Raw genomic sequence first — 25470 nt, forward strand, 5'->3', positions numbered from 1 at the left:
GTCCAGGTAAAATAGTCCCAGGCCTGCCACACCCAAAGTAGTCCTGGTAAAGTAGTCCCAGGCCTGCCATACCCAAAAGACTAGACCGCATAGTTCAGTTCCTTGCAACTGAGCTGTATGTGTGCCTCCATGTTGGCTGCCCCCCCCCCCAAGTTAAATAGTCCTAAGTAAATAGTCCCATCCTAATGTTGGTCTTCATGATGGTTATGAGCCTGGCGCCAAAGGCGCCAGGACTGACTCCAAGAGAGTCTTGGATGAGGTTTTAAGGCCTTTGACCTGGCCCTAACTGGAAGGCTGACTTGCCAGTGAAGGCCAGGGGCAAGGGTCATGACATTGGATCGATGATAGACGAAGTCCTTTAGGTCCTCTGGAAGCGATCTGTGGAAGAGCTCCCTTCACCTGGCCAGTCTGTTCTTCAGAAACCTTGGGGAAAGCGCGTTGCACGCAGTACAAGCTTGCCAGCCGTGGTCAGGTCCATTGCACTGTAGGCAGAGGGCGTGGGGGTCTTCAGTCGGGAAGAGCCCGTCGCAGGATGGACACCTGCTGGACCCTGTAGAAGTCGACATGCGCGGGTGAGGAGCGTGACGCCTGAGGACCGAGTACCTGAATGATAAAAAGACAAAAAAAGGCAAAGAGAAGAAGTATGCACGCGTGGAATTGCATGGCCGAAGCCAAACCCAGGAGCGCTGGTGAATTCAGCCCGTTCCAGTCAACGCAGAAAAGGGGACTGGGGTGTAGCGGCGGAGTCAGGGCAGTGCATGCTCCCAGAGCCGCATCCACGCGCGCCTCTAAATTTAAAGGGAAGAAGTTTTTTTCTGGTGTAAAAGGTTCCGTCTACCGTCTCTCGTGAGGGACGCCCATGCAGTATGGAGGAAAGGGGATGGGACATAAGAGTATGTTAGTGATAGGTTGGTAACTTTAAAATAGAACACTTGCATCATAATCTTAGCTTTCCTACTTGACCAAAACGATTGGATCTTGGGCAAATAACTGTATCCTCATGTGCTTCACTTTCCCTATCTGACATTTTCTGTTTCCTACATATAACCGCATGTCCTCCGTGTAAAGTAGGTCTCTATGTTTTAAAGTTTTTAGGACAAGAGTCTCCTATCCCATTCTCATCAGTCACAGAGTAGGAGCAGGTGCAGATACATGTGTGGACTGAGCCCAGTCATTAAAGAGTGCTAGCCAGACTGCCTGTGATTTGTTGATTTTATTTTCCTCAAATTAGGCAGATGCTGATTGGAACAATGGAATCTAAGAGTTTAAAAGCAATGTGTGCAATTTTCCTGAAGTTAGGTTCCCTAGTTGGGGCATATTCTGCACACCTGCTAATAAGATGAGGGGATTTGTACAATGCAGTCACTGTACAAGATGTACTTACATAGTACTTCAATAACCACTAAAGTAGCTGATCTTCTGACCGAAAGCAAGCACTGACTCATGCTTAAGAAGGCAACATACACTATTCTTATTTCTAGAATATGGGGTTTGCTATGGCTATTAGCAACAAACTTTTTTACAAAACATTCGCAGAAATAAATGAATAACTATGTACTTTACCTCCACATGCGTGGATGTCAGTTGATATATAAACCTCACATTAACTTTTTCATTTTCAAACAAATACAAGACAACTTAGGCAGTTTAAAGAGGGAAACAACACCAATAAAAGGCACTTACGGCAATCCTTCTGCTGAATGAGGGTGGTGGTGTTCCATCAAGTGGGGACTGATCATAAAATGTCTCGTATGAGCAGACCTGTTGTTTGGTAGCTTCCACTGTCGGCGAGAATTGTAAAAACTGATATTGTGGTAAAACCAGCGGGGATGCTGATGGTGGTAAAAGTCCAAATAGTGCTAATGGCTTTGGTGGTGGAATTGGTCTTGCAAATTGTGGGGCCGGTGGAGGTGGTTGCGGTGGTAGTGGTGCTGGTAGTGCAATGTTCAGCACTGAAGGTTCTGGTTGTTGTGAAAGACTGCCAGGATAGGAAGGTGCAGAGCCCATTCTACTAATTGAACTTGTTCTCCTGTGTATTCTTTTCATGATTCCATCATGAGATTGTGGCATTGTTCTGGGAAGACTTGGTTTAAGTTCAAATGCTTCACAACTGATGTCATCAGAAAACTGTTCAGCACACCGAGAAGATAAACAAGAAAATAGGAACATTACAGAAACAAAAAAGGATTCATATAACTTGAGCAACATTGCTAACAGCATGCTAAAATGGTAATGTAAAGGTATTGGTGATTACGTAGATTGTTACTGTAGTATCATAGAATGTAGTAAAAATAGATGGCAGGAACAATTCCTATATAGTTCTTTGTAATCAAGAACAATCCGAAATCAGCACTTTGAATGGGTTATTGAAACTTCCTACCTTGCCTATCATAGAGAAATAACAGCAATACATATCTCCCTCTAAGCCCTCAAAACAATCATTGTTCTTTCTTAAAGAAAATAAATGTCACCTTCTACATGTGCAGTGTGTTATAAAGGATTGTATGTGGTGTCATGTTATGGTATGCTAAATAGCAACAAACAGGAAAGTCTGACTAGGCACACTGCCTACATCACTGTAAGAGCTGCGGACATTACAGAGAGCATGTTAAGCAAAGAGACAAGTATTATGCTCACTACCAACCACAGTGACACACGTCGGTCTCACTTTTGATGTTAAGTGCCAGCTGTGAATATAAAAATTGCTTTCTTTCAGTAACGTGATTTCCGATGTATAAATCTTTTTCCCACAAGGCTCCTCAGTTTAGCCTGGATTTAGAAATCTCTAAATAGCCATCAGGTGTCAGAGAAATTCTAACCTGGAGTAAGTATTTAATGGTGGTACTGGTGCCAAAGATGATGCCTCTGGTACATACATGGTGCAGCATTTGGCCCTTTTCCTCAGATCTACTCAATTCCTCCTGCCCCACAGTGGCAAAGAGAACTATAAAACTGATTGCTTGTAACTTTATGTGTGTTCAGAAATCATGGCAAAGTATCAATTTAGATGGTCCGGACAGAGGGTTGATAAAGAAACGATAGAAGGTAGATCCTCTTCATCAGAAAAAAAAAACATTTGGTAAATAATTGGGAACATTCTGTAAAATGGACAACCCAAAGTAGGATTCTTCTCTTCAACTGCATGTAGACAGAAACCCTTGGGAAAAGTACTTGATTATCAGTGTTCACTTATCTGCTCCATTTTTGCTGTTAAGTAATTATGCACTTAACTGGAACCCTGGATGTAACACATTGCTTGTGAATTTGTATGTTGTCCCTGTTAGGCAGAATCCTGTGCAGTTCCCTTAGGGAGGACTACAGAAGATTAAGACTACAGGTGAGAGCAATAAACCCCCTTTGGTATCAGTCTGTACCACAAGGATTTAGTTGGTAGCTCTGGCTGGGCAGTCAGACTTATCTCAAGAGGGAGATGAGCAGTATTCAGGGTTTTTCAGGCCGTCAGTACTAAGAAACAAGGAAACACTGACCAAAGCTTTGTAATAAAAAGAATATATATTTATTTTATACACTTCTAGTTAGACACATTTATCACAGTTCTTAAAGCAAGTTAAATTCGGTCAAAGAAAGTGTACACAACTCCCTAGTTAAATTGTAGACAAGTTTGAGCAAGAGTGAAAACTGAGCAAAACAGCACAGTGAAAACCAAACACAAATGGCACTCTAGCAATTTTTCACGAGAGGGAAAGCACAAGTTATACAGAAATATCTTCTTACACACACTAGCAACACTTCCCATAAGTTTGTGAACCAGTTTAAGCAAGGTAGTGCATCAGTATAGAAAATACTTAAATGAAAACTGAGCAAAACGACATTTCTCAAGGTTTAGAAGTGGGGAGGAAAGAGTGGTTATAAGAAGTAGATGCACCAACACAGTCCTAGTTGAGAAGCAATCTAGAGAAGGCAGTTCTAACAAATTTAGCCAGAGTCAGTAGGCCTGTGCCAGAGTCAGTGGTACAGGGCAAGGGCTCAGGAGCAAAATGTTCTTGTAGCTGCAGTCAAGTCTTTGGTTAACAATTTTGAAAAGGTGGATGCAGAAGGTGAAAACAATGTTTACGAGAGAGGGGCGGCTAACCCAACAGGTAGGTAAAGGATTTAAAACACCTTTAGCTCTACCGCGAAGAAAGGGCGGCCTGGCAGAACAATGTACCTTTAAAATAAAGAAGTGCCTCCTGAGGCAGCGGTTGTTCCTGGTAGTTCCCGCAGTTCGGGGGATCCAGCAGAGGAAGAGGGACTCTCGTCGTGGAGGAAGGTTCGAGTTACTGCACTACCTAGGGATGAAACCATCCGCGGTGCTGCCCGGCGAATAAAAGGTATGCTCCTTTAAATCGCAGTCTGGGTGGACTGGTGCCTGGCTATCCAGCCCCCGAGTACAGAGTAGTGGCGATTCGACCAAGGCAGGTCCGGGAAGGCGATTGGCAAACTGGTTGGCCCCACCAGCTCAAGGGAAGAAGGCTCTTTCAGATGAAGATCTCCTCTCGTTGTGTGGAGAAAAGTGGTGAGACGCTGCAGCGGGGCTTCACCAGAGGTTCAGTTGTTGCAGATGTCTTTGGTTTCTCTCCTCTTCGGCTTCTTAGTTCCAGTGGCGACGTCTTGCTCTTCCAGTCCTCAGGACCCTGCTTTTATGCAAAATGAACCCCATTCATTCAGCCTAGCTGAGGCAACCCTGTCCAGCGGTCCTACTCCCCCTCCCACACAATGGACTCACCCCAGACTCAGTGGCGCCGAAAGGAGGGCTTCTTGGCAGAAGCCCGCCAAAAGGACGAACAAAGGATCCCCGACCTGGGTTAGGAGTTTAGAGAAAGACACAAGAAAGAAGTTATATTAAAGTTAATATAAAAATACACCGGCGGTATGTTAGAGGCTGTCAGAAAATGTGGTAGCCTCGAACAATGGGAAAATCCCATAGGAAAATATTTGCGGTCGAATATTTACAGTAGTAATCACTGCCACCAGCCAGAAACTTTTGAGAGAGGGACTGTACGGTACCCTCTCGTAAATTACATAAAGGAAAAACTATGAACCCTTTCCAGTACCTCCATTGTAAGATGGTTTGTACTGGTTTAGGTTCATAAAAATCGACTAGTAAAGTCAATTGGGACTTTACATGCCCTGGGAGACAGTAGTCAGTCCCAGGGTATGGAGTCTATGTTTGGGGGTCGCTACGACACCCCTGTGTCACTGCACGGAGGGTGCTGTGTAACACAGGTGAATAAAGATGGTTCCTATGGAGGTGAGAGAAAACCCCATAGACATTAAACAAAAAAATAGCCTAGAACACACATAGCAAAAATGCCTAAGAGTGGGAAAGAGAGTTTCACTCTTAGCAGGAGAAAAAAAAAAACCCTTCAAATCCAGCAAAGCTGCTGGGGGACTCTATAGGTAAGGGAAATTAGACATAGGATGAGAATTCTCCCTAACAGTCCCACAGAACACTGTAGGAGAGTGATTTAAAAAGAACTCCCAGCACAAGACCTTATGAGGGTCATTACAAGTTTTGCAGGCTCGGAAAAATTGCTCGTTACATTGCTGGAATTAGCATACTTGTAATAAGGGCTATGTCTTGAAAGTGTCGTGTTTTGAGGCACAGTTTTACAAATGACTGATCAGCCTTTTTGCCAAGAAGTTGAATCCTGCAAAAGAGGGATTGTGGAGGTAGATTATATTAATTAATATTTACTGCTCCAACCTGGTCAGCACACCTTTTCATTAACTGATTAATATTGACTGGCAATAATTAGGTAATCAGTAGTTGACCTGATGTATGGTTTAAAAACAATAATGAAACAAGAAACATATGTGAGGGGTCAGAAATGTGAGGTACACAATTTGTGGATGATTTCTCCAAAATAAGTCATTTTATTAAATCATATGTTTCATCAAACGCCTCTCTATCCCTACTCTGACGAGGATTTCCCTGCCTATAAAAAAAGGGAAAACACTAACACAGGGGGCCTCATTACACGGATGGCGGTAAGGATTTACCGGTACCGGTAAATCTTTACCGCCTTACTACGAGGTCCCTTTGCGGGTTTGGGGATTTAACACCTGCTTTTTGCAGGCGTTAAAAACCAACCCGCAAAGGGACCCAGGGAGCTAATTACGGTACCGCAATTTGCGGTACCGTAATTAGCGCCTTCCCCATTCCCATTATGCCCTATGGGGCAAAAATGGGAATGGGGAAGGGCAATGGTGGAAGGGGGAATTACCGCCCCGCCAACCTTGGAATGGGGCGGTAATTCCCCTTTCCCCCAAGGCGGTGCCGGTATTTTACCGGCATGAACCATGGCGCTAATAGCGCCATGGTTCTCCGCCATCCGTGTAATGAGGCCCAGGATATCTGGCCCTCACACAAACATAAAAAAGACCAAGAATATATGGCAATTCACAACAATATCAACAGTTGTACTTCTCATATATTCAGTCTTTATTGGTAACCTGGATGAACTCCCCATCTCAGGGTTTCAAATTAGATTCAGTTCCAATGTTCAACAAAAAGTAACAAGGAAATATGGGTTTTAAACAAAGTCTCAATTCAGTTCTTGGTTCCTTCAAGATGTCAAAAGAAAGATTTGTTAACCACAGATCAACCAAAAGAAAGGTTCCACTTCTTCCTTGAATAATTAATATCCACTTCATCAAAAAGCATCAATGTCATTTCAGGCCGAGATGCTTTGTCACAACTTATAAATGTTAAAGAAGAAACACAGTTCCCTACTAGGTTTTGATAAACACAACTTCTGGTTAGGTTAATGAAACACAGTTTCAAGTTAGGCTATTGAAACACATTGTATATCATTGTCAGGATGACTTGACAGCACTTATACTTCACCTGAACAACTCTCAGATCAGGTCAACTTCTTTAAGACTTCACTTTGCGGGTCTACTGGCCTGCCCCATATAGTTCCACATTCTACTCTGCTTCTGAAGTTTTAAATTCACTGACGACTAAAGGAAATACCACAGATTCAACAATTTGTTTCTTAGTGACTTCAAAGAGATAAGACAAGATTCACTTTAGTGCACCTCAACACCTTAAAGTAAGCAAGACACTCTTCTTCTGACATTCACTTTCCAGAAGGGCAGTGTGGAGAATCCTGCAGATCCCCCACTAAAACCCTGCCTAGAGTCTCCTCCCAGTTGCTCAAGAGGGGGCAGACAATTCCTGATCCCAATCCTGGGGGTGGTGTATTGTGGGAGGATCACCTGGGTGGAGAACAGGCCCAGGGAGGTGGGGAGATTTCGCAGGATGAAACACAGCATTTCTCCTCGAAGAGGAATACTTTTAGAACAGACTTAGAGGAGGAATTGGCTTATTGCCATTTTGATATATCTCCACCTCCTGCTAAGGATGAAAGGGTAAATTCTGATGGAGTGACTCAATTTAGTGTTGAACCCAAAGAACCAATCTTTTATAACCCCAGGTTTCCATGTCCTCCACAATATAAAAGGTATACCAAAAGGAACGATAAAAATGTGACTTTTCCTGCCACTTCGGTCTCTCAAAAGGTAAAACCTTATGATTCCTCTTTTAATAATATCAAGGAAGAAAATGACACTTTATAGGAAAACCCTCCTACAAAACCGTCTCTGGATATTCACTCTGATCAATGTGGAATTAGCAGGAGGATGCTGCAAAATGCTCAAGGTGTGGGAAAAAGCCTTAAAGGAAAAACTGTCGGAAATCCAAAGCTTGGAAGAGGAATTGATCAAAAATCCATTAAAAGTGAAAAGAGGAGGCCACCAGGGGGCGCGGGCAGGATGGACGCCTGAACGTCGAGCTCCGCACCCAGCCCCGGGTGAATCACGATTTATCGGCGAAACGAGGGTCCCATATACTACGCGACCCCCCCCAAAAGACGTGGAAGCCTGTGGCCCCCACCTGGGTCCAACTTTGGTTCCGATCCGACGCTCCTGTGCGGAGTTACACGGACCAAGGCGATATCGGCTGCCCCTCCCCCACGACCTGGCGCGGAGTGGCGCAGGAGACAGCACGAGCCGCGCCGCCCACGAATAGGCCCGAGAGGGTGAGCCCGCGGCGCTTCCTCCCCTGGGCATCCTCCGACTTGAAGAAAACCGTCCACCCACACAGGGAACGCACGCCCGGCGCCTCTGGTGCCCGAGGCCCGGCCTGACCCGGAGAAAGGCGGCGTCCGTCGTAAACTGGCCGACACGAACCCCTCATGAACTGGAGAGAGAACTTGCTGAAATATCAGCTTGTTCCCAAAGAAAGGACCATGGCCGCCGGTAGCCCCACCGTCCCACCCCCGGATCTGGGGGCTATCCAGAACAACATCCAAACGATTCTGGAGGAGATACGAGGTATGAGGACAGACATGGGGGCCAAACTGGCCGACCTCACCACCAAGGTCGCCACCCTAGAAGACCGCGTGGAGGGCGTCGAGAATAACCAACTTTCGGCGACACTCCTCGAAACCCAAATGGACATGAGACTCCGAGACATGGAAAGGCGCGAGGAAGAGCTTCGGTTCAAGGTTGACGACATGGAAAATAGGGAGAGGAGGAACAACCTTCGAATCTTTGGCCTGATGGAATCTGAGGGCGAATCCGTACAAGGACTTGAAGGCAAAGTGCACGATATCGTGAGGATCGCCCTGGGAACGGAAGACGTGGGGGCGACCAACTTCGACAGGGTGCACCGAGCGGGGGGGGGAGGCAGAGGCCCACGCTCGGTTCTGGTTCGGCTGCACTACTACAGGGACAAGATCAGAATCCTGGAAAAGGCGAGACATCTTGGCACCATACAGTACGGTGATTCAAAGGTATCCATCTTCCAAGACCTCTCGGCCCTAACCCTGTCAATGAGGAGGAAATGCGGCACACTCACAAGATGGTTGCAGGGAAAAGGAGTCCGATATCGGTGGGGTCACCCCTTCTATTTGGAGTTTGAGTGGCTAGGTGAGAAACACCACCTGGTGTCGGAGGAGGACATACGAAGAGCCACGGACGATCTGGTGAACGACCAGGCGGGCCATTCGGGCGCCCAGGAGGGAGGACCACGGGACCCCCCTAGGGGTCCCGACGGCCCAGGAAATCACAGTGGGAAATCTAAGGTCAAGGGGGCCCGAAAGTTTCGGAAAACCAGACACCCGTCGATGAACCCGGAAAATCACACTGACTCATGAAAATGACGTTCGATTGGAAGGAGAGAAAATCATGAGGTGAGAGACGATTCAGGGTACGGACGCAGGAGGCCCCGGGCCCACGAACTGCCTTGAACGGACACCGTGGCGGTGTCGCGTTTGGCCCACCGGACCTTGGGTCGGCAGACCATTATGTTAAAAAGTTAACTGTTTATTTGTGTTGCCCCGCGTTTGGGTTTCTGGTTGTGGGTTGAGGGCCCGGGCGGGGTCTCTGGTTTTTGTCTCGGTTAAGTGCACCGAAGGCCTGCAGGGGCCGACCTGAATCGGACTTGCGATCTGGGACTCTCCAGACACACGAAAACCCCGGGGCTGGGGTTGGAGTCCTTGGTGGTTCGTTGACCGGCCCCAACACATGTTGGGGAGAGTGGACGGACGCCTCAAGGTACAAGGGTGGGGAGGGGGGAGGGAAGACACGGGGAGGGGGGTCAGTTGCAAGGGGGGAGGGGATGGGGGGGATAACGGGGTAGTTTGGGGGACTCAGGGGGAAATTCAGTTCAGACCGCAAGAATACGCTTGGCAAGGGGCACTAAAATTCAATCACCACGAGGGGTTCAGAATACGCACACGGTATGATGACAACGATTGAAGGGAAGGTGGGCACGTTAAATGTCAAGGGTCTAAACTCTCAAAATAAAAGATCCCTCACGGGCAACATGTTCCGAAAACAACACCTGACGGTCCTATTTCTACAGGAAACACATTATAAGCGCGGGAGGGAATCCAGAATCAAGGGGAAAGACATCGGTAGCAACTATTGGGCTTCACACCCGACCTCGAAGAAGGAGGGGGTGGGCATTCTCCTGGGAAGGGCTCTCCAACTAACGGGGGTGGAAACCAAGAGGGGGTTTGGGGGTCGATTTCTGGGTGTCAAGGGGCTTTGCGAGGGGCAGCGAGTTACTCTCGCCACCGTATACGCGCCCAACACGGGCCAGGTGGAGTTCCTCACACGGATCTTTGGTGTCATGGATGAATGGGCCGAGGGGGCCATGATTCTCGGGGGTGATTTTAATCTCATAGCCGACCCCCAACTGGACTGGTGGTCCGCCAGAGGTGGGGTACCCAAGGGGATCACGAGGGATAACCTGGCCTTGCAGAACCTCTTGAAGGATCACTACTGGGTAGATGTTTGGCGCAAGGCGTACCCGGCCCAGGGTGGTTACACATTCTTTTCTCCCCCGCACTGCACCTACACCAGAATCGACCTTCTGTTGGCCTCAGAGGAGGGAGATGGGGCGATGACCCAACCAAAAGTCGAGACCATAACGTGGTCGGACCATGAACTACTTATAGCTAACTGGTCCCTGCCCATCGCCCCGAGATCGGCTCGATGGCGGTGCAACGACACGCTCCTTAGGGATCCAGTATTCCGTGAGTTCATGAAGCAGGAAATGCTGGCCTACTTCGAGACAAATGACACGGGGGAGACGGACATGTCCATGGTATGGGAAGCGGGGAAGGCCACCTTCAGAGGCCTCCTCATAGCGGAGGGCTCGAGGCGTAAAAGAGAGAGGGGCCTGATCGAGAGCAGACTCCGAGGGGAGCTGCAGATCTTGCGGGCCAGACTGGGAGTCCCGGGAGTGGACCGGAGGGCACTATTGGACGAGATGCAGGGCAAAAGACAGGAGCTCCATACGGTTCTCATAGGGGAGGTGGTTAAGAGGATGCGATATACCAAACAGAGATACTACGAACAGGGCGACAGGGTAGGCACTCTGCTGGCTCAGAGGTCGAGGGGGTGTAGAGTGGAGAGAGGGATTACCCGGTTGACCGACGAAGAGGGCAGGGTTCATGGGAACCGGCATGAAGTGACGGAATGCTTTGCTGAGTACTACAGCAAACTCTATTCTAGGCAAGCGGGCGAATCTCGGGAGGACATTGCCTCCTACCTGGCAGAACACCCCCTCCCCAAACTGACCGACCAGGACTTGGAGGCCCTCGAGGGGGAAATTTCAGAAGAGGAGGTGGAGGGTGCCATCAAGAGACTGAAGGCCGGAAAGGCTCCTGGCCTTGACGGCTACACAGCGGATTTCTATAAACAGACCCAGTCCACCTTAGTGAAGCCCCTGACCAAATTGTTCAACCAAATTAGAGGCAACGACACGATCCCCCCGACTTTCCTACAGGCCCTCATCACCGTCATACCTAAACCTGGTAAAGACCGGGCAGCTTGTGGGTCTTACAGACCCATTTCACTTCTCAACTTAGATGCCAAGATCTTTGCTAGGATCCTGGCCTCCAGATTGGAAAACTCCCTCCCACGCCTGATACATCCTGATCAGGCGGGATTCGTCCTCAATAGACAGGGTTCCGATAATTTAAGGAAGACCCTCCATGTATTGGCCACGACCGAGGCCAGGAATGAAGGCGCTCTCCTACTGGCTCTTGACGCGGAGAAGGCCTTTGACAGGGTCAGCTGGGCTTTCATGAGGGAGGTTCTCTTGTCAGTGGGGATGGGTCCAAGGTGGTTGGGATGGATATCCGCGCTCTACTCCTCCCCCTCGGCCAGAGTGGTGGCTAACGGGATTGAGTCTAGGGAATTCCCCCTTGAACGTGGCACGAGGCAGGGATGCCCCCTGTCTCCGTTAATCTACGCATTGGTGATGGAACCGTGGGCAATCTCGATCCGCAATGATGCGGACATCAGTGGTGTACAGATGGGGGATATGCACTGCAAGATCTGCCTCTTTGCGGATGACGCCCTGCTCTATGTCACCAGACCGTCCCAAACAATCCCTCGGGTTCTGCAGGGCCTCGCAAGATATGGAGAACTATCGGGGTATAAGGTTAATTTGGACAAATCGGTCGCATTCATGGGTGGGAACCTGCCAGACACGGAGGTGACCTTTGTGGAGGGTCTCCCCTTCAAGCGGAGCGATGAGGGGTTCCGTTACTTGGGAGTCCAAATCACACGTAACCTTGAGGACCTGTATGGGGCCAACTTCCCCCCCCTCTGGTCAGCAATCAGGAGAGACATAGAAAGGTGGGCGGGAACGGGTCTCTCATGGATGGCACGCCTTAACCTTATAAAAATGGTTATCCTCCCAAAATTTCTGTTTCTCTTTCAAATGCTCCCGGTCCAAGTCCCCAAGGCCTTTTTTGACGAGACAAAACGCATCCTCCTTAGATTCCTCTGGCAGGGCAAAAAACACAGGATTTCATACGAGGTTCTGACTAGGACCAAGGAAGATGGAGGGGTGGGCTACCCTGATCTCGAGACGTATTATAGGGCTTCCCAGTTGAGGATCCTGGTCGATCACTTCTCACCGGGACCGAAAAAACAGTGGGTAGCCATGGACAATAGGCCCCTGGCGCCCGTCACACTAGAGGAATGGCTCTGGGTCCCAAGGAGAACGATCCCCAGATCAGTCTTGAACCACCCGATTCTAAGAGTACTGTGGTCCCTGTGGAGAGAGGGAGGTTACTATAGATGGCTCACGACATGGCCCTCCCCCTTGAGCTGCATCTGGGCCCCTCCTTTCCTGGCCAAAATAGCGGAACCAGCAGCCTACCAGACATGGTTCGAGGCGGGCCTTAGTAGGACCGGCCAGTTGTGGGTGGGGGGCTCCTTCCTCCCCTTGAAGGACCTTGAGGAAGCCCTGGGAATAGGCACGCTTTCCCCGTTCCGATATCTTCAGCTTAAGGGTGCCCTCACGGAACCATCTTGGGGTGATACCCTCAGGAGGGAACTCACAGACTTTGAAAAACTCCTTCTGACCGCAAGGGGCTCCAAGGGGATAATCTCCCGCCTATACAAGCTCTTTCTGTTCTCCATCCCCCGAGACCCGCCACCAGCACGCATACAATGGGGTAGGGACCTGGGCGAGGAAATTGATGACGAGAGATGGACAGAGATGTGTAGACGGGCCAATCGATCCACATCCTCCCTCCAATATCGCCATCAGGCCCTCAAGATATTACATAGATGGCACTACCCCCCGCAAAGAATAGCCAAAATGCGTCCAGGATATGACCCACACTGTTGGAAATGTAGGACAGAGAGAGGTGACTATATCCACATGTGGTGGGGATGCCCAGTGGTCCAGAAATACTGGGACAAGGTGCGGACCTGGATCAAAGGGGTAGATGGGATAGAACGAGTATCCTGCCCGTGGCTCTTCCTCTTCGGGATTAGTAACGAAGAGGACCGGGGTAACACTCATGATCACATGCTCCAGGTGATGCTGGTAGCAGCTAGATGCTGTCTAGCGCAGAAATGGAAACACCCGAGAATGCCAGGGGAAAAAACCTGGGTGACCAAAGTAAGGGCCATCTACGACATGGAGTTCCTCACACACCTGCTCGATGAGTCTAAGTCCAGTATCGAGGAAATTTGGCTCCCCTTCTTTGATAAGTACGGCCGAGTGGTCTAGGTCCTGAAGACTGAGCTGAGGGATTCCCCTCCTCCCCACGGATGTGGGACCATGGGCCAAGGACCCGGCTGAGAACTGAACTCGTTTGGCCCATATGACTCTGGCGTGCCACACGCATATTGTATTGACGCCTCCATCATTAAGAGAGCCCGTTGTGCAAGTGTTTATCAAGGCTATGTAAGCGCGAACTGAAGGGGGGTGGGGGGAGGGAGAGGGAGGGGGGGGGGCATGGGGTGTGTTTCGTCTGGTTTTCTCTTTATGTTAACTCACATTAATAAATGCAATGCAAGAATGTAACCTCGTTATGCACCAAGGAAACTTAATAAAATTGATTTTCAAAAAAAAAAAGTGAAAAGAAAAATGGAAGAACTAGATTGGATCCACAACTTAGACTCAGCACTGGAATACAAACTGACAACTCACCTGCCGCCACAGATGAGGAAACTCAATAAAATACAGGAATTTATGAAAAGTACCCGAACAGAGCACTAAAGAACATCTTTATAAGAGTGTGCTTGAACCTTCTATGCAGATTTGGTGAGAATAAGGATCAGATTGAAACAACATGGCACCTCTTACTGTCCTGGAACGCAAAATATCAGAGCACCGTATCTGAAAAATCACTTTGCCTTGTTGTACATCTTTGAGGAGGATTTCTGGTGGGCTCGCCTGATCAGCGGGGAAAAGACCTGATGGATTACTGTGACGGCGAAAATCATGGAACAGATCCTTTTAATTAAGCAAGAGGGAAAAGTCGACAACTGAAAAAAGGAAATGTATCCTTCCCTTGACCTGTAAGAGGACAAACATTTGGTAATTGGAGAACTTGACCGAAAAACCAAATGTTTTACTTTTCCTTTTTCCTTACTTTTTATTTTTTATACTTCTACTTCATATTGTTCACCTTGTAAAAATCAGAACGAGATTCAAACAAGTAAATAAAAAGAAATAAAAAAATAAAGAAAATCCATCTTTAAATCTTTGAAAGAAGTAGAGAAATTGAATGTGTCTATAGTGGACTACATGTCCAAGAATCCCTCAGGGATTGTGAAGAAAAAGTGGGCTGAAGAGGCATGCAGAAGTCAGGGTCAGGCAGGTAAGTCTAATAGCTTTTGGCAAGGTCAGGCAATTAGCCCCAGGGGCCTGTACCTGAAACCAATTAACCCACCTGAGGGGCATAAGGGGCATAAAAGGCTGCCGCAGGGAGGAGCAGTAGAAAGAAGCTATAGCAGGAGCTGGAAGGTCAGCAGAAGAAGCAGATCACTAGGCTGGAAGTTCACAAGGAAGTGTGACCACAGAAGGAACACCGGAGCAGAGGAAGGGCAAATTTCACCTGCAGGCTCTGAGTTGGTCCTGTGCTCACAAACTCTGTTAGGCTGTGGCAGCATTGGGAGAGACTGGAAGAAACAGGAAGTCTTTCCAGGTGTGCCTAGTTAGAGTGAATGCAGAGCTGAAGTTGTGCATTCTCCCAAGGACCGCACGCAGATTCAAGCCGAGGTAAACTGGAGAGTGAAAGACTCTCCCTTAATGAAGGCGGATTGGACACACCCGTGCAACAGAGGAGTGTGGATCCCAAGAGTGCCTGTTTCAGTAGCAGGAGAAGAAACATTGGAGAGTGGAAGACTCTCCCTTAATGAGGCCAGATCGGAGACACCTGTGCAGCAGAAAGGTGTGGGTCCCAAGAGTGCCCATAGCGGTAGCAGGAGAAGAAACAAAGCCGGGAAGCAGCCCTGCAGTCATTGTAATTGGGAGTCGGAAAAAGGAAGCCCCAGACTCCAACCTAACAGGAATACCTTACCTGTAACTGTTACCAGCTTTTATCGCACTTGCATATGCATCTAAGTAAGAAGAAGTTGTTATCAGAAGTGGGAAGTCTTTCTAATAAGGCAAATGTAACATCTGCTATTGTTAAACTGAAGTACCCACGCGTAGTGAAAGCATCTCTTTTCCCCATTATTAGAAATAAGTTGCTGCTGAGCGGTCGCGTGGCTCCTATTAACAAGAAGAATGTTGCTGGTTCAGTTATTGAAGCAGAACTGGCTTTCCCGAAATGTTACAAGAGTAAGCAACAGTGTTTCCCGACACCTTGGAGGCTGAAAGCTTACCGAAAGGTCGGAACGTGCATCCTTTGAAGTGGCAGTTCAAGACTAGCACAAAAACGTGTGTGTGTCTAATTTAATTTCCATTAAGAAACCCACATTTTGTAACATTTTGAACACTAGCAGTAGAAGTCGTAGCAGTGGCCAAAGCTGAACAAAAGAAAAAGCACTACCCAAGCCGATAGAGTGAACTCTGTTAAAGTAAATTCTGCTTATTTAAGAACTATACACCATTATTCTGAAGTTGTTACCTGAGAATCCTCTAATATTAAATTGACAAGGTTACCCAAAGCTATAAGAGTGGCACAGCAGCTTTGGGGTAACCACTGGAGAACATGTGTACATGAAGATGGGGAAGGGAGTTCGGTGCTTGTTAAAAGAAGTTGTTTTAAATCTGCTTGGCCGAGACTGTTTGAATGGATGAGAAATAGTCTGGAAACTAGAGCAGATTTTGTGGTAGCTGCGAGACAGAGGGAAAGGCAAAGAAGCTGCACTTTCGAGCCAGACAAAAGAGAGGAGTGCCTTGCCAACCTGCAGCGGTCAAAGAAATCTTGTTGAAGTTGCCTAAAGTTGAATTTGCAGTAGCAGCAGTGAAATTTTCCTGACATTGTAAGTCATAGTAGCAGCAGTAGAACTGTGGACGTCAACCTTTCTTGTCAGAACCATATCAATTGCAGTAGTAGAAGCAGAAGTCAACTGTGGAGCAAGGGAGCCTGGTCCCACAGCAGGAATAGAAGAAAGAAGTTACTGAAGAAAGAGAAAACCTTAAGCAGAAGCATCCTGACAAACTGTGCATGAAAGATCCGCAGAATTTGAAAGCAGAGGAGTTGATGTAAACAGAAGTGGTACTTTTGTCTCCATCCAACTTTACCCATTCTTTACTGGGAGGTAATCATCCAGGAATCCTCATTGGTGTAGTTATTTTCTTTGTGGAACTGGGAAGGAGGATCTTTTCAACAAGCAACGAAGGAACTTTTACCAGTGTATTTTTATTTGTGTGTGAACTTTTGCTTGTTTGGAACTTTTCAAGACTTTGTTCAAGACTTTTCTTTTCCTTGGAAGAGATTTACTTTGGGGCATTCTTGGGGAGCAAGGTCTGCCCACGATCATCAGAAGTTATGTTATGTTATTTTGCATTTTTATATAGCACTCTATATATCATTGGTATGACCTCAAAGCACTTGTGGGTTGAATGCCCTCTGGGACCGTATTCCAGGTCAGTCGAGAGAGTAGGGTATTATGCTTGGGTGCACTCAATATGTGAGCAGCTGATGCGATTGCCTGATGGTAGCTGCATTCTAACACTAGGTGTGGAGGTAATGAGAGATCAGTTGAATATGTGCAGTCTGGTGGTTGGTCTTTGGGACTGCATCTTGGCAGCATTATGCCTGTGTAGGATGCTTATCGTGGGGTATAGCTGCATTCTAGCAGGATGTTGAGTTGTTCATTGAGTATTGTTCATATGTGAGCAGCTAGGCCGAAATTGATCAAGGGGTGTAGCTGCGTTGCTTGTGTGTTGATGTAGAGTAGAGAAGAGAGTGAGCATAGTGATAGGAGAGTTGAGTGTCTGGAGTGGAGGTGTTATTCTTACCAGCCCACTGTGCCAGATTACATTCATGCATTTAGTGATAGCTGCATGCAGAGGGCGATGGGACAGGCGGCAGCTAGGCATGTGTAGTAGACTCAGGACGCGTATAGTCAGCAATCATATATCTAGCACATGCAGGACGCCAAGGTTGTCATCTATGGTAACTGTTTCCTGATTCTGTCTTGGTGACTTAGTCGCTTTCAGTGGTGTAATTGCTCAGCATCTCCTCGAACATTTGTCCGAAGGCTGTGGTTACTTTTCAGTGTAATTTCATTGAGGTCGTGGTCCATGGTGTTGTAGGGTTTCAGCGGCCTCACATGGTTTTATTCAGGTTTACGGAAGGAGCCAGGTTTTTAGAGCTTTTCGGAAGGCCATGTAGTCTTAGATGTGTCCAATGTGTGGGGGGAGTGAGTTCCAAAGAGTTGGTGCCAAGGTTGAGAAGGTGGATCCTCCAATCCTGACTGAGTTGGAGGTTGGAATCACTAGTAAGAGGGCAGTGCTTGATCTTAGAAGTCATCCAAGATACTGGTTGGATACTTTTTATTTTGTTGTTTTCATGTTGCTTTGAATGTTTATGTTGTTTAGATTGAGGGTTAGTTTTGTGAATGTTAGGAGGCTTCCCTTAGATCCAAGAGTAGTAGGTAGGGATTTCCCTGGTAGAATAGGTTTAGTTAGGGTGTATTTTATAATTTTGTGTAAAATGTTGAATCTTGCGAAAACTAAACACAGTCATGAATCTCACATTACTTACCCCTCACAGCAGCCTCTTTGCCACTCTTGTCTGTCTGCAACAACCAAAATGCCTTTTGGGATGTAATTCTCCCTTTCCCCTCTTGGCTTTGGCAATGTGAGTTATATCAATTTGTAGAGAACAATCAGAAACAGAAAACCTCCCTCTGCCCAACCTTGTCTTTGCATATTTGTAACTTGCCAACCAGCGTATTCTAGTCATAGAACTTGCTGTCAGTCTCTTTTGGCTTTAGGCAATGCGTGTACACCTCTTGGGCAGTGCTTGTATCATTCTTAACCTAGGACAAAGCTTTCACTACTCTGTTTTTGGGAAAGGTTTCATTCATTGTTGTTTTGGGCAATGTTTGTTCCCCTCTTGGCTTGGGTAATGCATGTTCTACTCATCTCACGATTATTAACATTTTAGTCACTTTGTTTCAGAGTAATGTTGTATTCAACCACTTTATAATTGACTCGGAAGCTAACCTTTGCCTCAGAAGAACAAGTTACTTTCTTACCTGGTAACGTTCTTTCGATGGGATGGTCCGACGACGTATTCCATATCTATGACAGGTAATGTCCACAGCTGTGCTGCTTCGGAAAATCTTTGGCGTCTGCGTCCTGCGTCGATGATGTCGATGCGCCTTCCCCGAGGACCTCCTCCGACTGCCGACGTCACCCGATGTGATAAGTAGGACGCACAACGCCCATAGCCTCAGTTATAGTTTTTTCCCAGAACGTGTGCCACCAGTTTTCTGCCAGTCAGACACACAAGGCCTTGCGGAACGCAAGCTGCAATCGCAAAAGAAATTCTGCAGCGGGGAAGGCAGGGAGGGAGCGATACGGAATACATCATCGGACCATCCCATTGAAAGAACGTTACCAGGTAAGAAAGTAACTTGTTCTTCGAGGGGATTGGGTCCTCCGACGTATTCCATATCTATGACAGACTCCCAAAGCAGTACCAAGCAAGGAGGTGGGAAAGAATTTAGAATACAAATTTAGCATGCCCAATCAAATTGCGGAATAGAGAACTGCCTTGCCAAAGGCCAGATCTTGCCCTCTGATGGAATCAAGGGAATAGTGACGTACAAAAGTATGTACTGAAGCCCAGGTGGCTGCATCACAGATGTGACGAATAGGAACTCCCCTCTGCAGGGCAGTAGACGCAGCCACTCCTCTGGTAGAATGGGCCCGCAAGCCAGCCGGAGGGTCCTTACCCGCCAAGCGGTAACACTCGGATATAGCTAAAATAATCCAACGAGACAAAGTCTGTTTCATCACAGCTTGTCCCAAACGCTTTCCAGCGTAACCAATGAAAAGTTGTTGATCGTCCACTCTGACCCGGGACATGCGCGAAATATAAAAGCTCAACGCTCTCGAGGATCAAGCCTATGGAGCCTCCCCTCTTCCTTACCAGGATGTGGAGGAGGATAGAACGCCGGAAGAACAACCTTCTGGCTCTAATGAAATTCCGAAACCACCTTCGGAGGAAAAGAAGGACGAACTCTAAGGACAACCCTGTCCTTATGAAACACAGTGAAGGGTGGCTTAACTGAAAGTGCCTGTAACTCACTCAGTCTGCGAGCGGAAGTAACCGCAACCAAAAACACAGTTTTCAGAGTCAACAGCCTCAAAGGGCAATAATGCAAAGGCTCAAACGGAGCACCCATAAGGAACTTAAGAACAAGGTTCAAATCCCAACCTGGCACCAAAAAAGGTGACGGAGGGAACACATTAGTGAACCCTTTCAAAAACTGCAAAATTAAAGGAATCTTAAAATAGGAACACTCTTCAGACGAGCGCTTAAATATGGACACCGCCGCCAGGTAACCTTTAATGGTCCCCATTTGCAAGCCCCTGTGGGCCAAAGAAAGCAAAAAAAAAACAGAACCATGGGAATGTCACATTCAAAAGGATCCACATTCTGAACTCTGCACCAGTCGCAGAACTTTCTCCAACGGCAACGGTACAGAGACTTAGTTGCCAGCCGCCTGGCCGAGAGCAACACCTCCATCATGTCTTTAGGGAGGTCCCAATCCTTATACCTCAACCTTTCAGAAGCCAAGCGTGAAGATTGAGGGATCCGACCTCTGGATGGAGAACCTGAGCCCCCTCCCATGAGAGTAGATTGTCTTGGTAGGGAACACGACGTGGAGGGCAGATGGACAAGTCTAGAAGGTCCGGGTACCACGTCCTCCGGGCCCACACGGGAGCAATGAGGATCATCCGGGAACCGAACCTCCGTAACCTCCGCAGCACTTGCGGGATGACGGGGACTGGAGGAAACGCGTACAGCAGTGGGAATGACCACTCCACCACGAACGCGTCTCCTAAAGCTCCTTTTGGAGGAAATTCCCACAAGCAAAACCTTTCGCACTTCCAGTTGACACTGGAGGCGAAGAGATCCACTTGAGGGGTCCCCCAAAGGGCGAAGATCTCCAGGAGAATCTCCTGAGCCAGCTCCCACTCCTACTTGAGGTAGTGCATGGCCACCGTGTTGTCCGTTAGAATCAAGACACTCTTTCCGCGCACAGTCGGCAGAAAAGCCGTCAGGGCTAGCCTGACGGCCCTCAGCTCCAACAGATTGATATGGAGTCTGGACTCCGATGGAGACCAACGACCGCTGACTGTCAACTCGTTGGCATGAGCTCCCCATCCCGTGAGGGATGCATCCGTCACGATCATCACCTCCGGCCAGGGCAGCCAAAATGCGGCCCCCTTCATCAGATTGCCCTCGACGGCCCACCACAGAAGGTCCCAGGCTACCGAGGGCGGCACCTGAACAGGGTCCGACAGCTTGCCGGAGGACTGAGACCACTGGAGCTTGAGTGCACATTGCAAAGATCTCATCTGCATACGAGCCTCTGGCACCAGAAGAATGCAGGATGCCATGAGGCCGAGCAGTCTCAAGAATTCGGACGCTGGGAGATTCTGGGCAAGCTGAAACTTGTGCACCATCTGCTGAATGTGAAGAGCCCTCACTTGAGGAGGAAAACACTGCCCCAGCGACGTGTCGAGCACTGCTCCGATGTACTGGAGCCGTTGCGTTGGTGTCAAATGGGACTTCTTTAAATTGAGGGAGAAGCCCAGCCTGTGAAGGGAGTGGCAGGTGACGGACAGATGATCCAGGACTTGCTCGGGAGAGCTCCCCCTGATCAACCAATCGTCCAGGTAGGGGTAGACGTGAATCCCCCCTTTCCTGAGATGCGCTGCCACCACCACCATGAGCTTGGTGAAAACCCTCGGGGCGGAGGTCAATCCGAATGGCAGGACCCGAAACTGAAAGTGCGAGTCACCAACCGCGAACCTCATGTACTTCTTGTGCTTGGGATGGATCTGCACATGGAAGTAAGCATCCTTGAGGTCGAGAGACACCAACCAGTCCAGAAGTTGAAGGGCCTGGAGGACTTGAGAAAGAGTCACCATCTTGAACTTGCCCTTCCTGAGGAGTTTGTTCAAACCGCGCAAGTCCATGATGGGTCTCAATCCCCCGTCTTTCTTCGAAATCAAAAAATAAGGGGAATACCATCCCTTGTTCCTCTCCGCTACAGGCACCAGTTCTATGGCGCCTTTCTCCAGCAGGGCTTGAATTTCCTTCGCAAGGAGCGGATCTGGACACTTCAAAGAGAGGTTCCCTGGTGGATTGTCGTGAGGCCTCTGCCGAAAAGGAAGACAGTAGCCGTGGGTTATGATCTCCAGAACCCACACATCTAAAGTAATGGCTTGCCACTCTACAAGATGCTGCGCCAGCCTTCCCCCAACCGGCGAACCAGGGGACCTGGCCTCATGACTGAGTGGTAGCGGCTGCAGCGTTGCCTGAGGGCAAAGAGGCAACTGCCCGAGTGGCCTTGGCACCTCGAGTACCTTTGTTTCCACCTCTGGCACTCTTACGATGGCCTCTTTGACTGCTAGCTCCCCTCGCTTTACTGAAGGACGAGTAATAGCGAAAGGAACCTCCCCTCCGTTGCTGTCCCCTAGAACAAAAAGGCGAGGAGGTTGGCGAACTGCAGCGCTCAGCGACTTCGCTGGAGCTTTGGAGGTCTGCAACCTCTCAAGGCTCTCGTCAGCCTTGCTGCCAAAAAGGTGTTCACCGTCAAACGGCATGTTGAGGAGCCGGGACTGCACATCAGGAGCGAACCCAGACTTCCGCAACCACGCAAACCTGCGCATTACGGTGCACGCCACCATGGACCGGCTGACACAATCCGCCAAGTCCAAACCCGACTGAACGGCCTCACACATAGCATCCTTGCCATCCTGAACCATAGCAAGTAAATCATCCCGTTCTTCCCCTTCGGGAATATGATCAGCCGCTAATGCAACACAGTTCCACAGAGTGTGTGTGAAACGAGACAAGGCACATATGGAGTTGGCCGCCTGAAGAGCCATACCCCCCGAAGAAAACACTTTCTTCGCCCAGCCGTCAAAACGTTTGTCATCCCTATCTGGGGGGATGGTAGGATACGACGCCTGCTTTGCCGGGGCCGTAGCCGCCTGCACAACCAAACTCTCCGGGATGGGGTGCCTAGACAAGTAGCAGGGGTCGCTACTGGCTGGACGGTATTTTCGAGACAAAGACTTGCCCACTGCCGGGAGACTCTCCGGAGCAGTCCAAGCCGCCGCCACCCTTCTCTGCAGAGCCATATGAAAAGGCAAAACCGGGTCAGTGGGTGGACCGAGATCAAGGATGTCCGTGAGATCATCCTGAACGAACTCCCCTGGGGGAGTGACCAACCCAAGTACTCGGTAACCCGAGACATAAGGCGCCAATATGAAGAATCGGCATGAGAGCCAGGCTCTGGCCTGCAAAATTCCACCTCCGGAGAGTTGTCCAGTCCACTGGCATCATGCAGCGACTGCCGCAGGTCATCAAATTGGCTATGACCCGAGATAAGGTCATCTGGAACCGTAACCGGAACCAGGCCGCCAACAGAGCCTTCATCACCCTCTGAAATGTACTCCAGGCGGGGAGAGGAAGACCTCTGTGGACCAAAGCAGTGCCGGACCTTAGCCATCGCCTTTCTACGGGCAAACCCCTCTGACACCACCGCCTCGAAAGGCGTCGAGGATGCCGAGCAAATCTGTGCCGGCGTCGACAGAAAAGGCGTTGAGGGCGCCGAATGAGTCGGCGCCGGCATCGACAGAAAAGGCGTCGACGTCGAGCGAATCGGCATCAACGTCAGCTGCAGCGCCGCCAGCATTGGCGTCGTCGACACAGTCCTCGAAGCCGGAGCTCCGAGGGTGTCTCTAGACAACCTAGTCGACGACTCCCTCGGAGGCGGAGCCTCAAAAGAAATCATCGACGACCTCGGCGCCACAGGCGTCGACGTCTTCTTCGAAGACGGCACAGGATCACATGGTCTCGAGCGCGTCGGGGACCGGGACCTGGCACGGGCATGGTGAGAACGGCTACCCTTGTCGGAGCGGGACCTCTCCCGCGAGCCGTGCCGACCACTCGAGCCCGAAGGCGTACGAGCGGTGTCTCTCGACCGGTGCCGACTGACCCCACTCGGAGACGCGGACGGACCAGTGCCCTGCGATTCCAGAATCGCTAGCATCTGCTTCCCGAAGGAAGCCCATTCCTCCGGTGTCGCTTGCATGGAGGGATAAGCGACCCGCCGAAGGGCGGAGTCCTCGGAAGAGGACGGGGAAAGCGACCTATGCCGGCGCTTCCTGGAATGCCTCGAAGAGGAGGAGGAGTGGCGAGACCGACTCCTGGAAGGAGACCCACCGGACTTCCGACAATGACGCGGAGAGTCGCCCCTCGAGTCATCCGTCGAAAGCCCCGCAGACCTCGACTTCCGGGGCTTAGACACCCGGCCTACCGACAGCTTCTTCTTGCGTTCCCGCAACGCCTTTGCAGTGAGCGACTGGCAGTCGACACAGTCGTCCGTATGGTGGGCCTCCACGAGGCACCAGAGGCAGGCGTCGTGCGAGTCCGTGACCGACATCTTGGACCCACAGTCCCCGCAGTTCTTGAAGCCCGGACGCGGGGTTGAAGACGAGAAAGACATCGCCACGAACAGGTCTTCACAACAAAATGAACAGGTTCAACGAACCGAGAATAGAAAACAGCAAACTCCAACGAGTCGAGGCGTACCGAGATTCACGAAGCGAACATGTTCGCGGAAAAAACGGAACGTCGTGCATCCTACTTATCAAATCGGGTGACGTCGGCCGTCGGAGGAGGTCCTCGGGGACGGCCCATCGACATCATCGACGCAGGACGCAGACGCCAAAGATTTTCTGAAGCAGCACAGCTGTGGACATTACCTGTCATAGATATGGAATACGTCGGAGGACCCAATCCCTTGGAAGCACTTTTAGTTATACGTGACTAGTCTTCTGGTTTCTGACGTTTAAACATTCAGCTGAAGGGTTTCTCTGCATTATGCTTTTACGCGAGAAAAGGGGATAAAGTGTTACTCGCACAGCAGTGCTACTTTTCACTTTTCTGCATTGTTCAGTGGTCAACTGTCGTATTATAACAACTTTCGCTCATATGGGAGTGAGCCCACTGGATACTGTTGCCTGCCTGTATTCGCTTAAGGGTTCAGAATGCTTGGTTTCACTCACCGGCTTCTGTGTTACTCCCTTCGAGTCGTGCAGGAGTCAAACTGCTTCAGGCTTTTCTTGGGCATACACTCTTCCTCTGTAAAGGTGCCTCCAAACCCGCATGCAGTTACAGAGCTTCTCTTACGCTCCGGACCCTCGGCTGCAAAACTCTTCTCAGCCACAGTCTCCAGCACGTCTTCCGCTGCACAATCTCTGCAATCTGGTTCACATGTGGAAAAGCAGTCTTCCTTCACGCCTTGCCCTGAGCAAACTCTGCACTTCAGAGTTTGGGGGAACAAGACCCTCTCATGACAGGCAGATGAAATCTGCTTGGTCAAAGTCCTGGCGTCCCTTCTGTTCACTTCTGCCTGGATTGCCAACACCATGCTCTCTTCGTTCTGCTACAACTGCTGCTTCTCTAACTACGGCTACAGCTAATGGACTAAGTCTGAGGGGACCGTTTAAGGCTCTCAGCTTCCTTCAGGTGTAGGTTGTTAGTCTTAATTACCGGACTACTGCTGCAACATTGCTCTTCAAAGCTCTTCCTCGTCCCAGTACTGATGGGATTATGGGACTTGTAGTCCCAATTAATAAAATTTGAGTTTTTTATTAACTGCGTAGTTTTAAATGCAGATCTAGTTGTCTTAAATGCATTTAAAGAAGAATCATTAAGATTTTATTGGAAAGAGGAAGGCAGTTTGTTGAAATCATTATTTATACATTTCCTTTCAGTGTGTGTACATTTGGATGAAAGGGGTTTTTCAATCTTAGATACTTTAACTGGTTTTCCTCTCCTTGTGGTATTTATAAGTGTCACACCAGCTTTGCCCACATCACCTGACTTAATATGTGGTTCAGATACATTATAACAACAAGAAGCCATTACATGTTTTGGCATTTCCACAATGTTCTTCCCTTTCAAGGAAAAATACTGCATCTCATCC

At 49.0% G+C, this 25470-nt stretch overlaps 1 protein-coding gene across 7 annotated transcripts in view; it reads right to left on the reverse strand.

The window, feature by feature from the left end:
* The window catches only part of PARP4 (poly(ADP-ribose) polymerase family member 4), a 2748946-nt gene that overhangs the window by 467559 nt on the left and 2255917 nt on the right, over window positions 1-25470 (reverse strand). For all 7 annotated transcript variants that reach the window (XM_069639202.1, XM_069639198.1, XM_069639200.1 and 4 more), the window contains one exon: window positions 1684-2127. In XM_069639202.1, coding sequence (XP_069495303.1) covers window positions 1684-2127 — 444 coding nt within the window. The remainder of the gene's footprint in view (window positions 1-1683; window positions 2128-25470) is intronic.

This window comes from Ambystoma mexicanum, chromosome 7q (genome assembly GCF_040938575.1).
Source record: "Ambystoma mexicanum isolate Mex_15411 chromosome 7q, UKY_AmexF1_1, whole genome shotgun sequence".
Lineage (NCBI taxonomy): Eukaryota > Metazoa > Chordata > Amphibia > Caudata > Ambystomatidae > Ambystoma > Ambystoma mexicanum.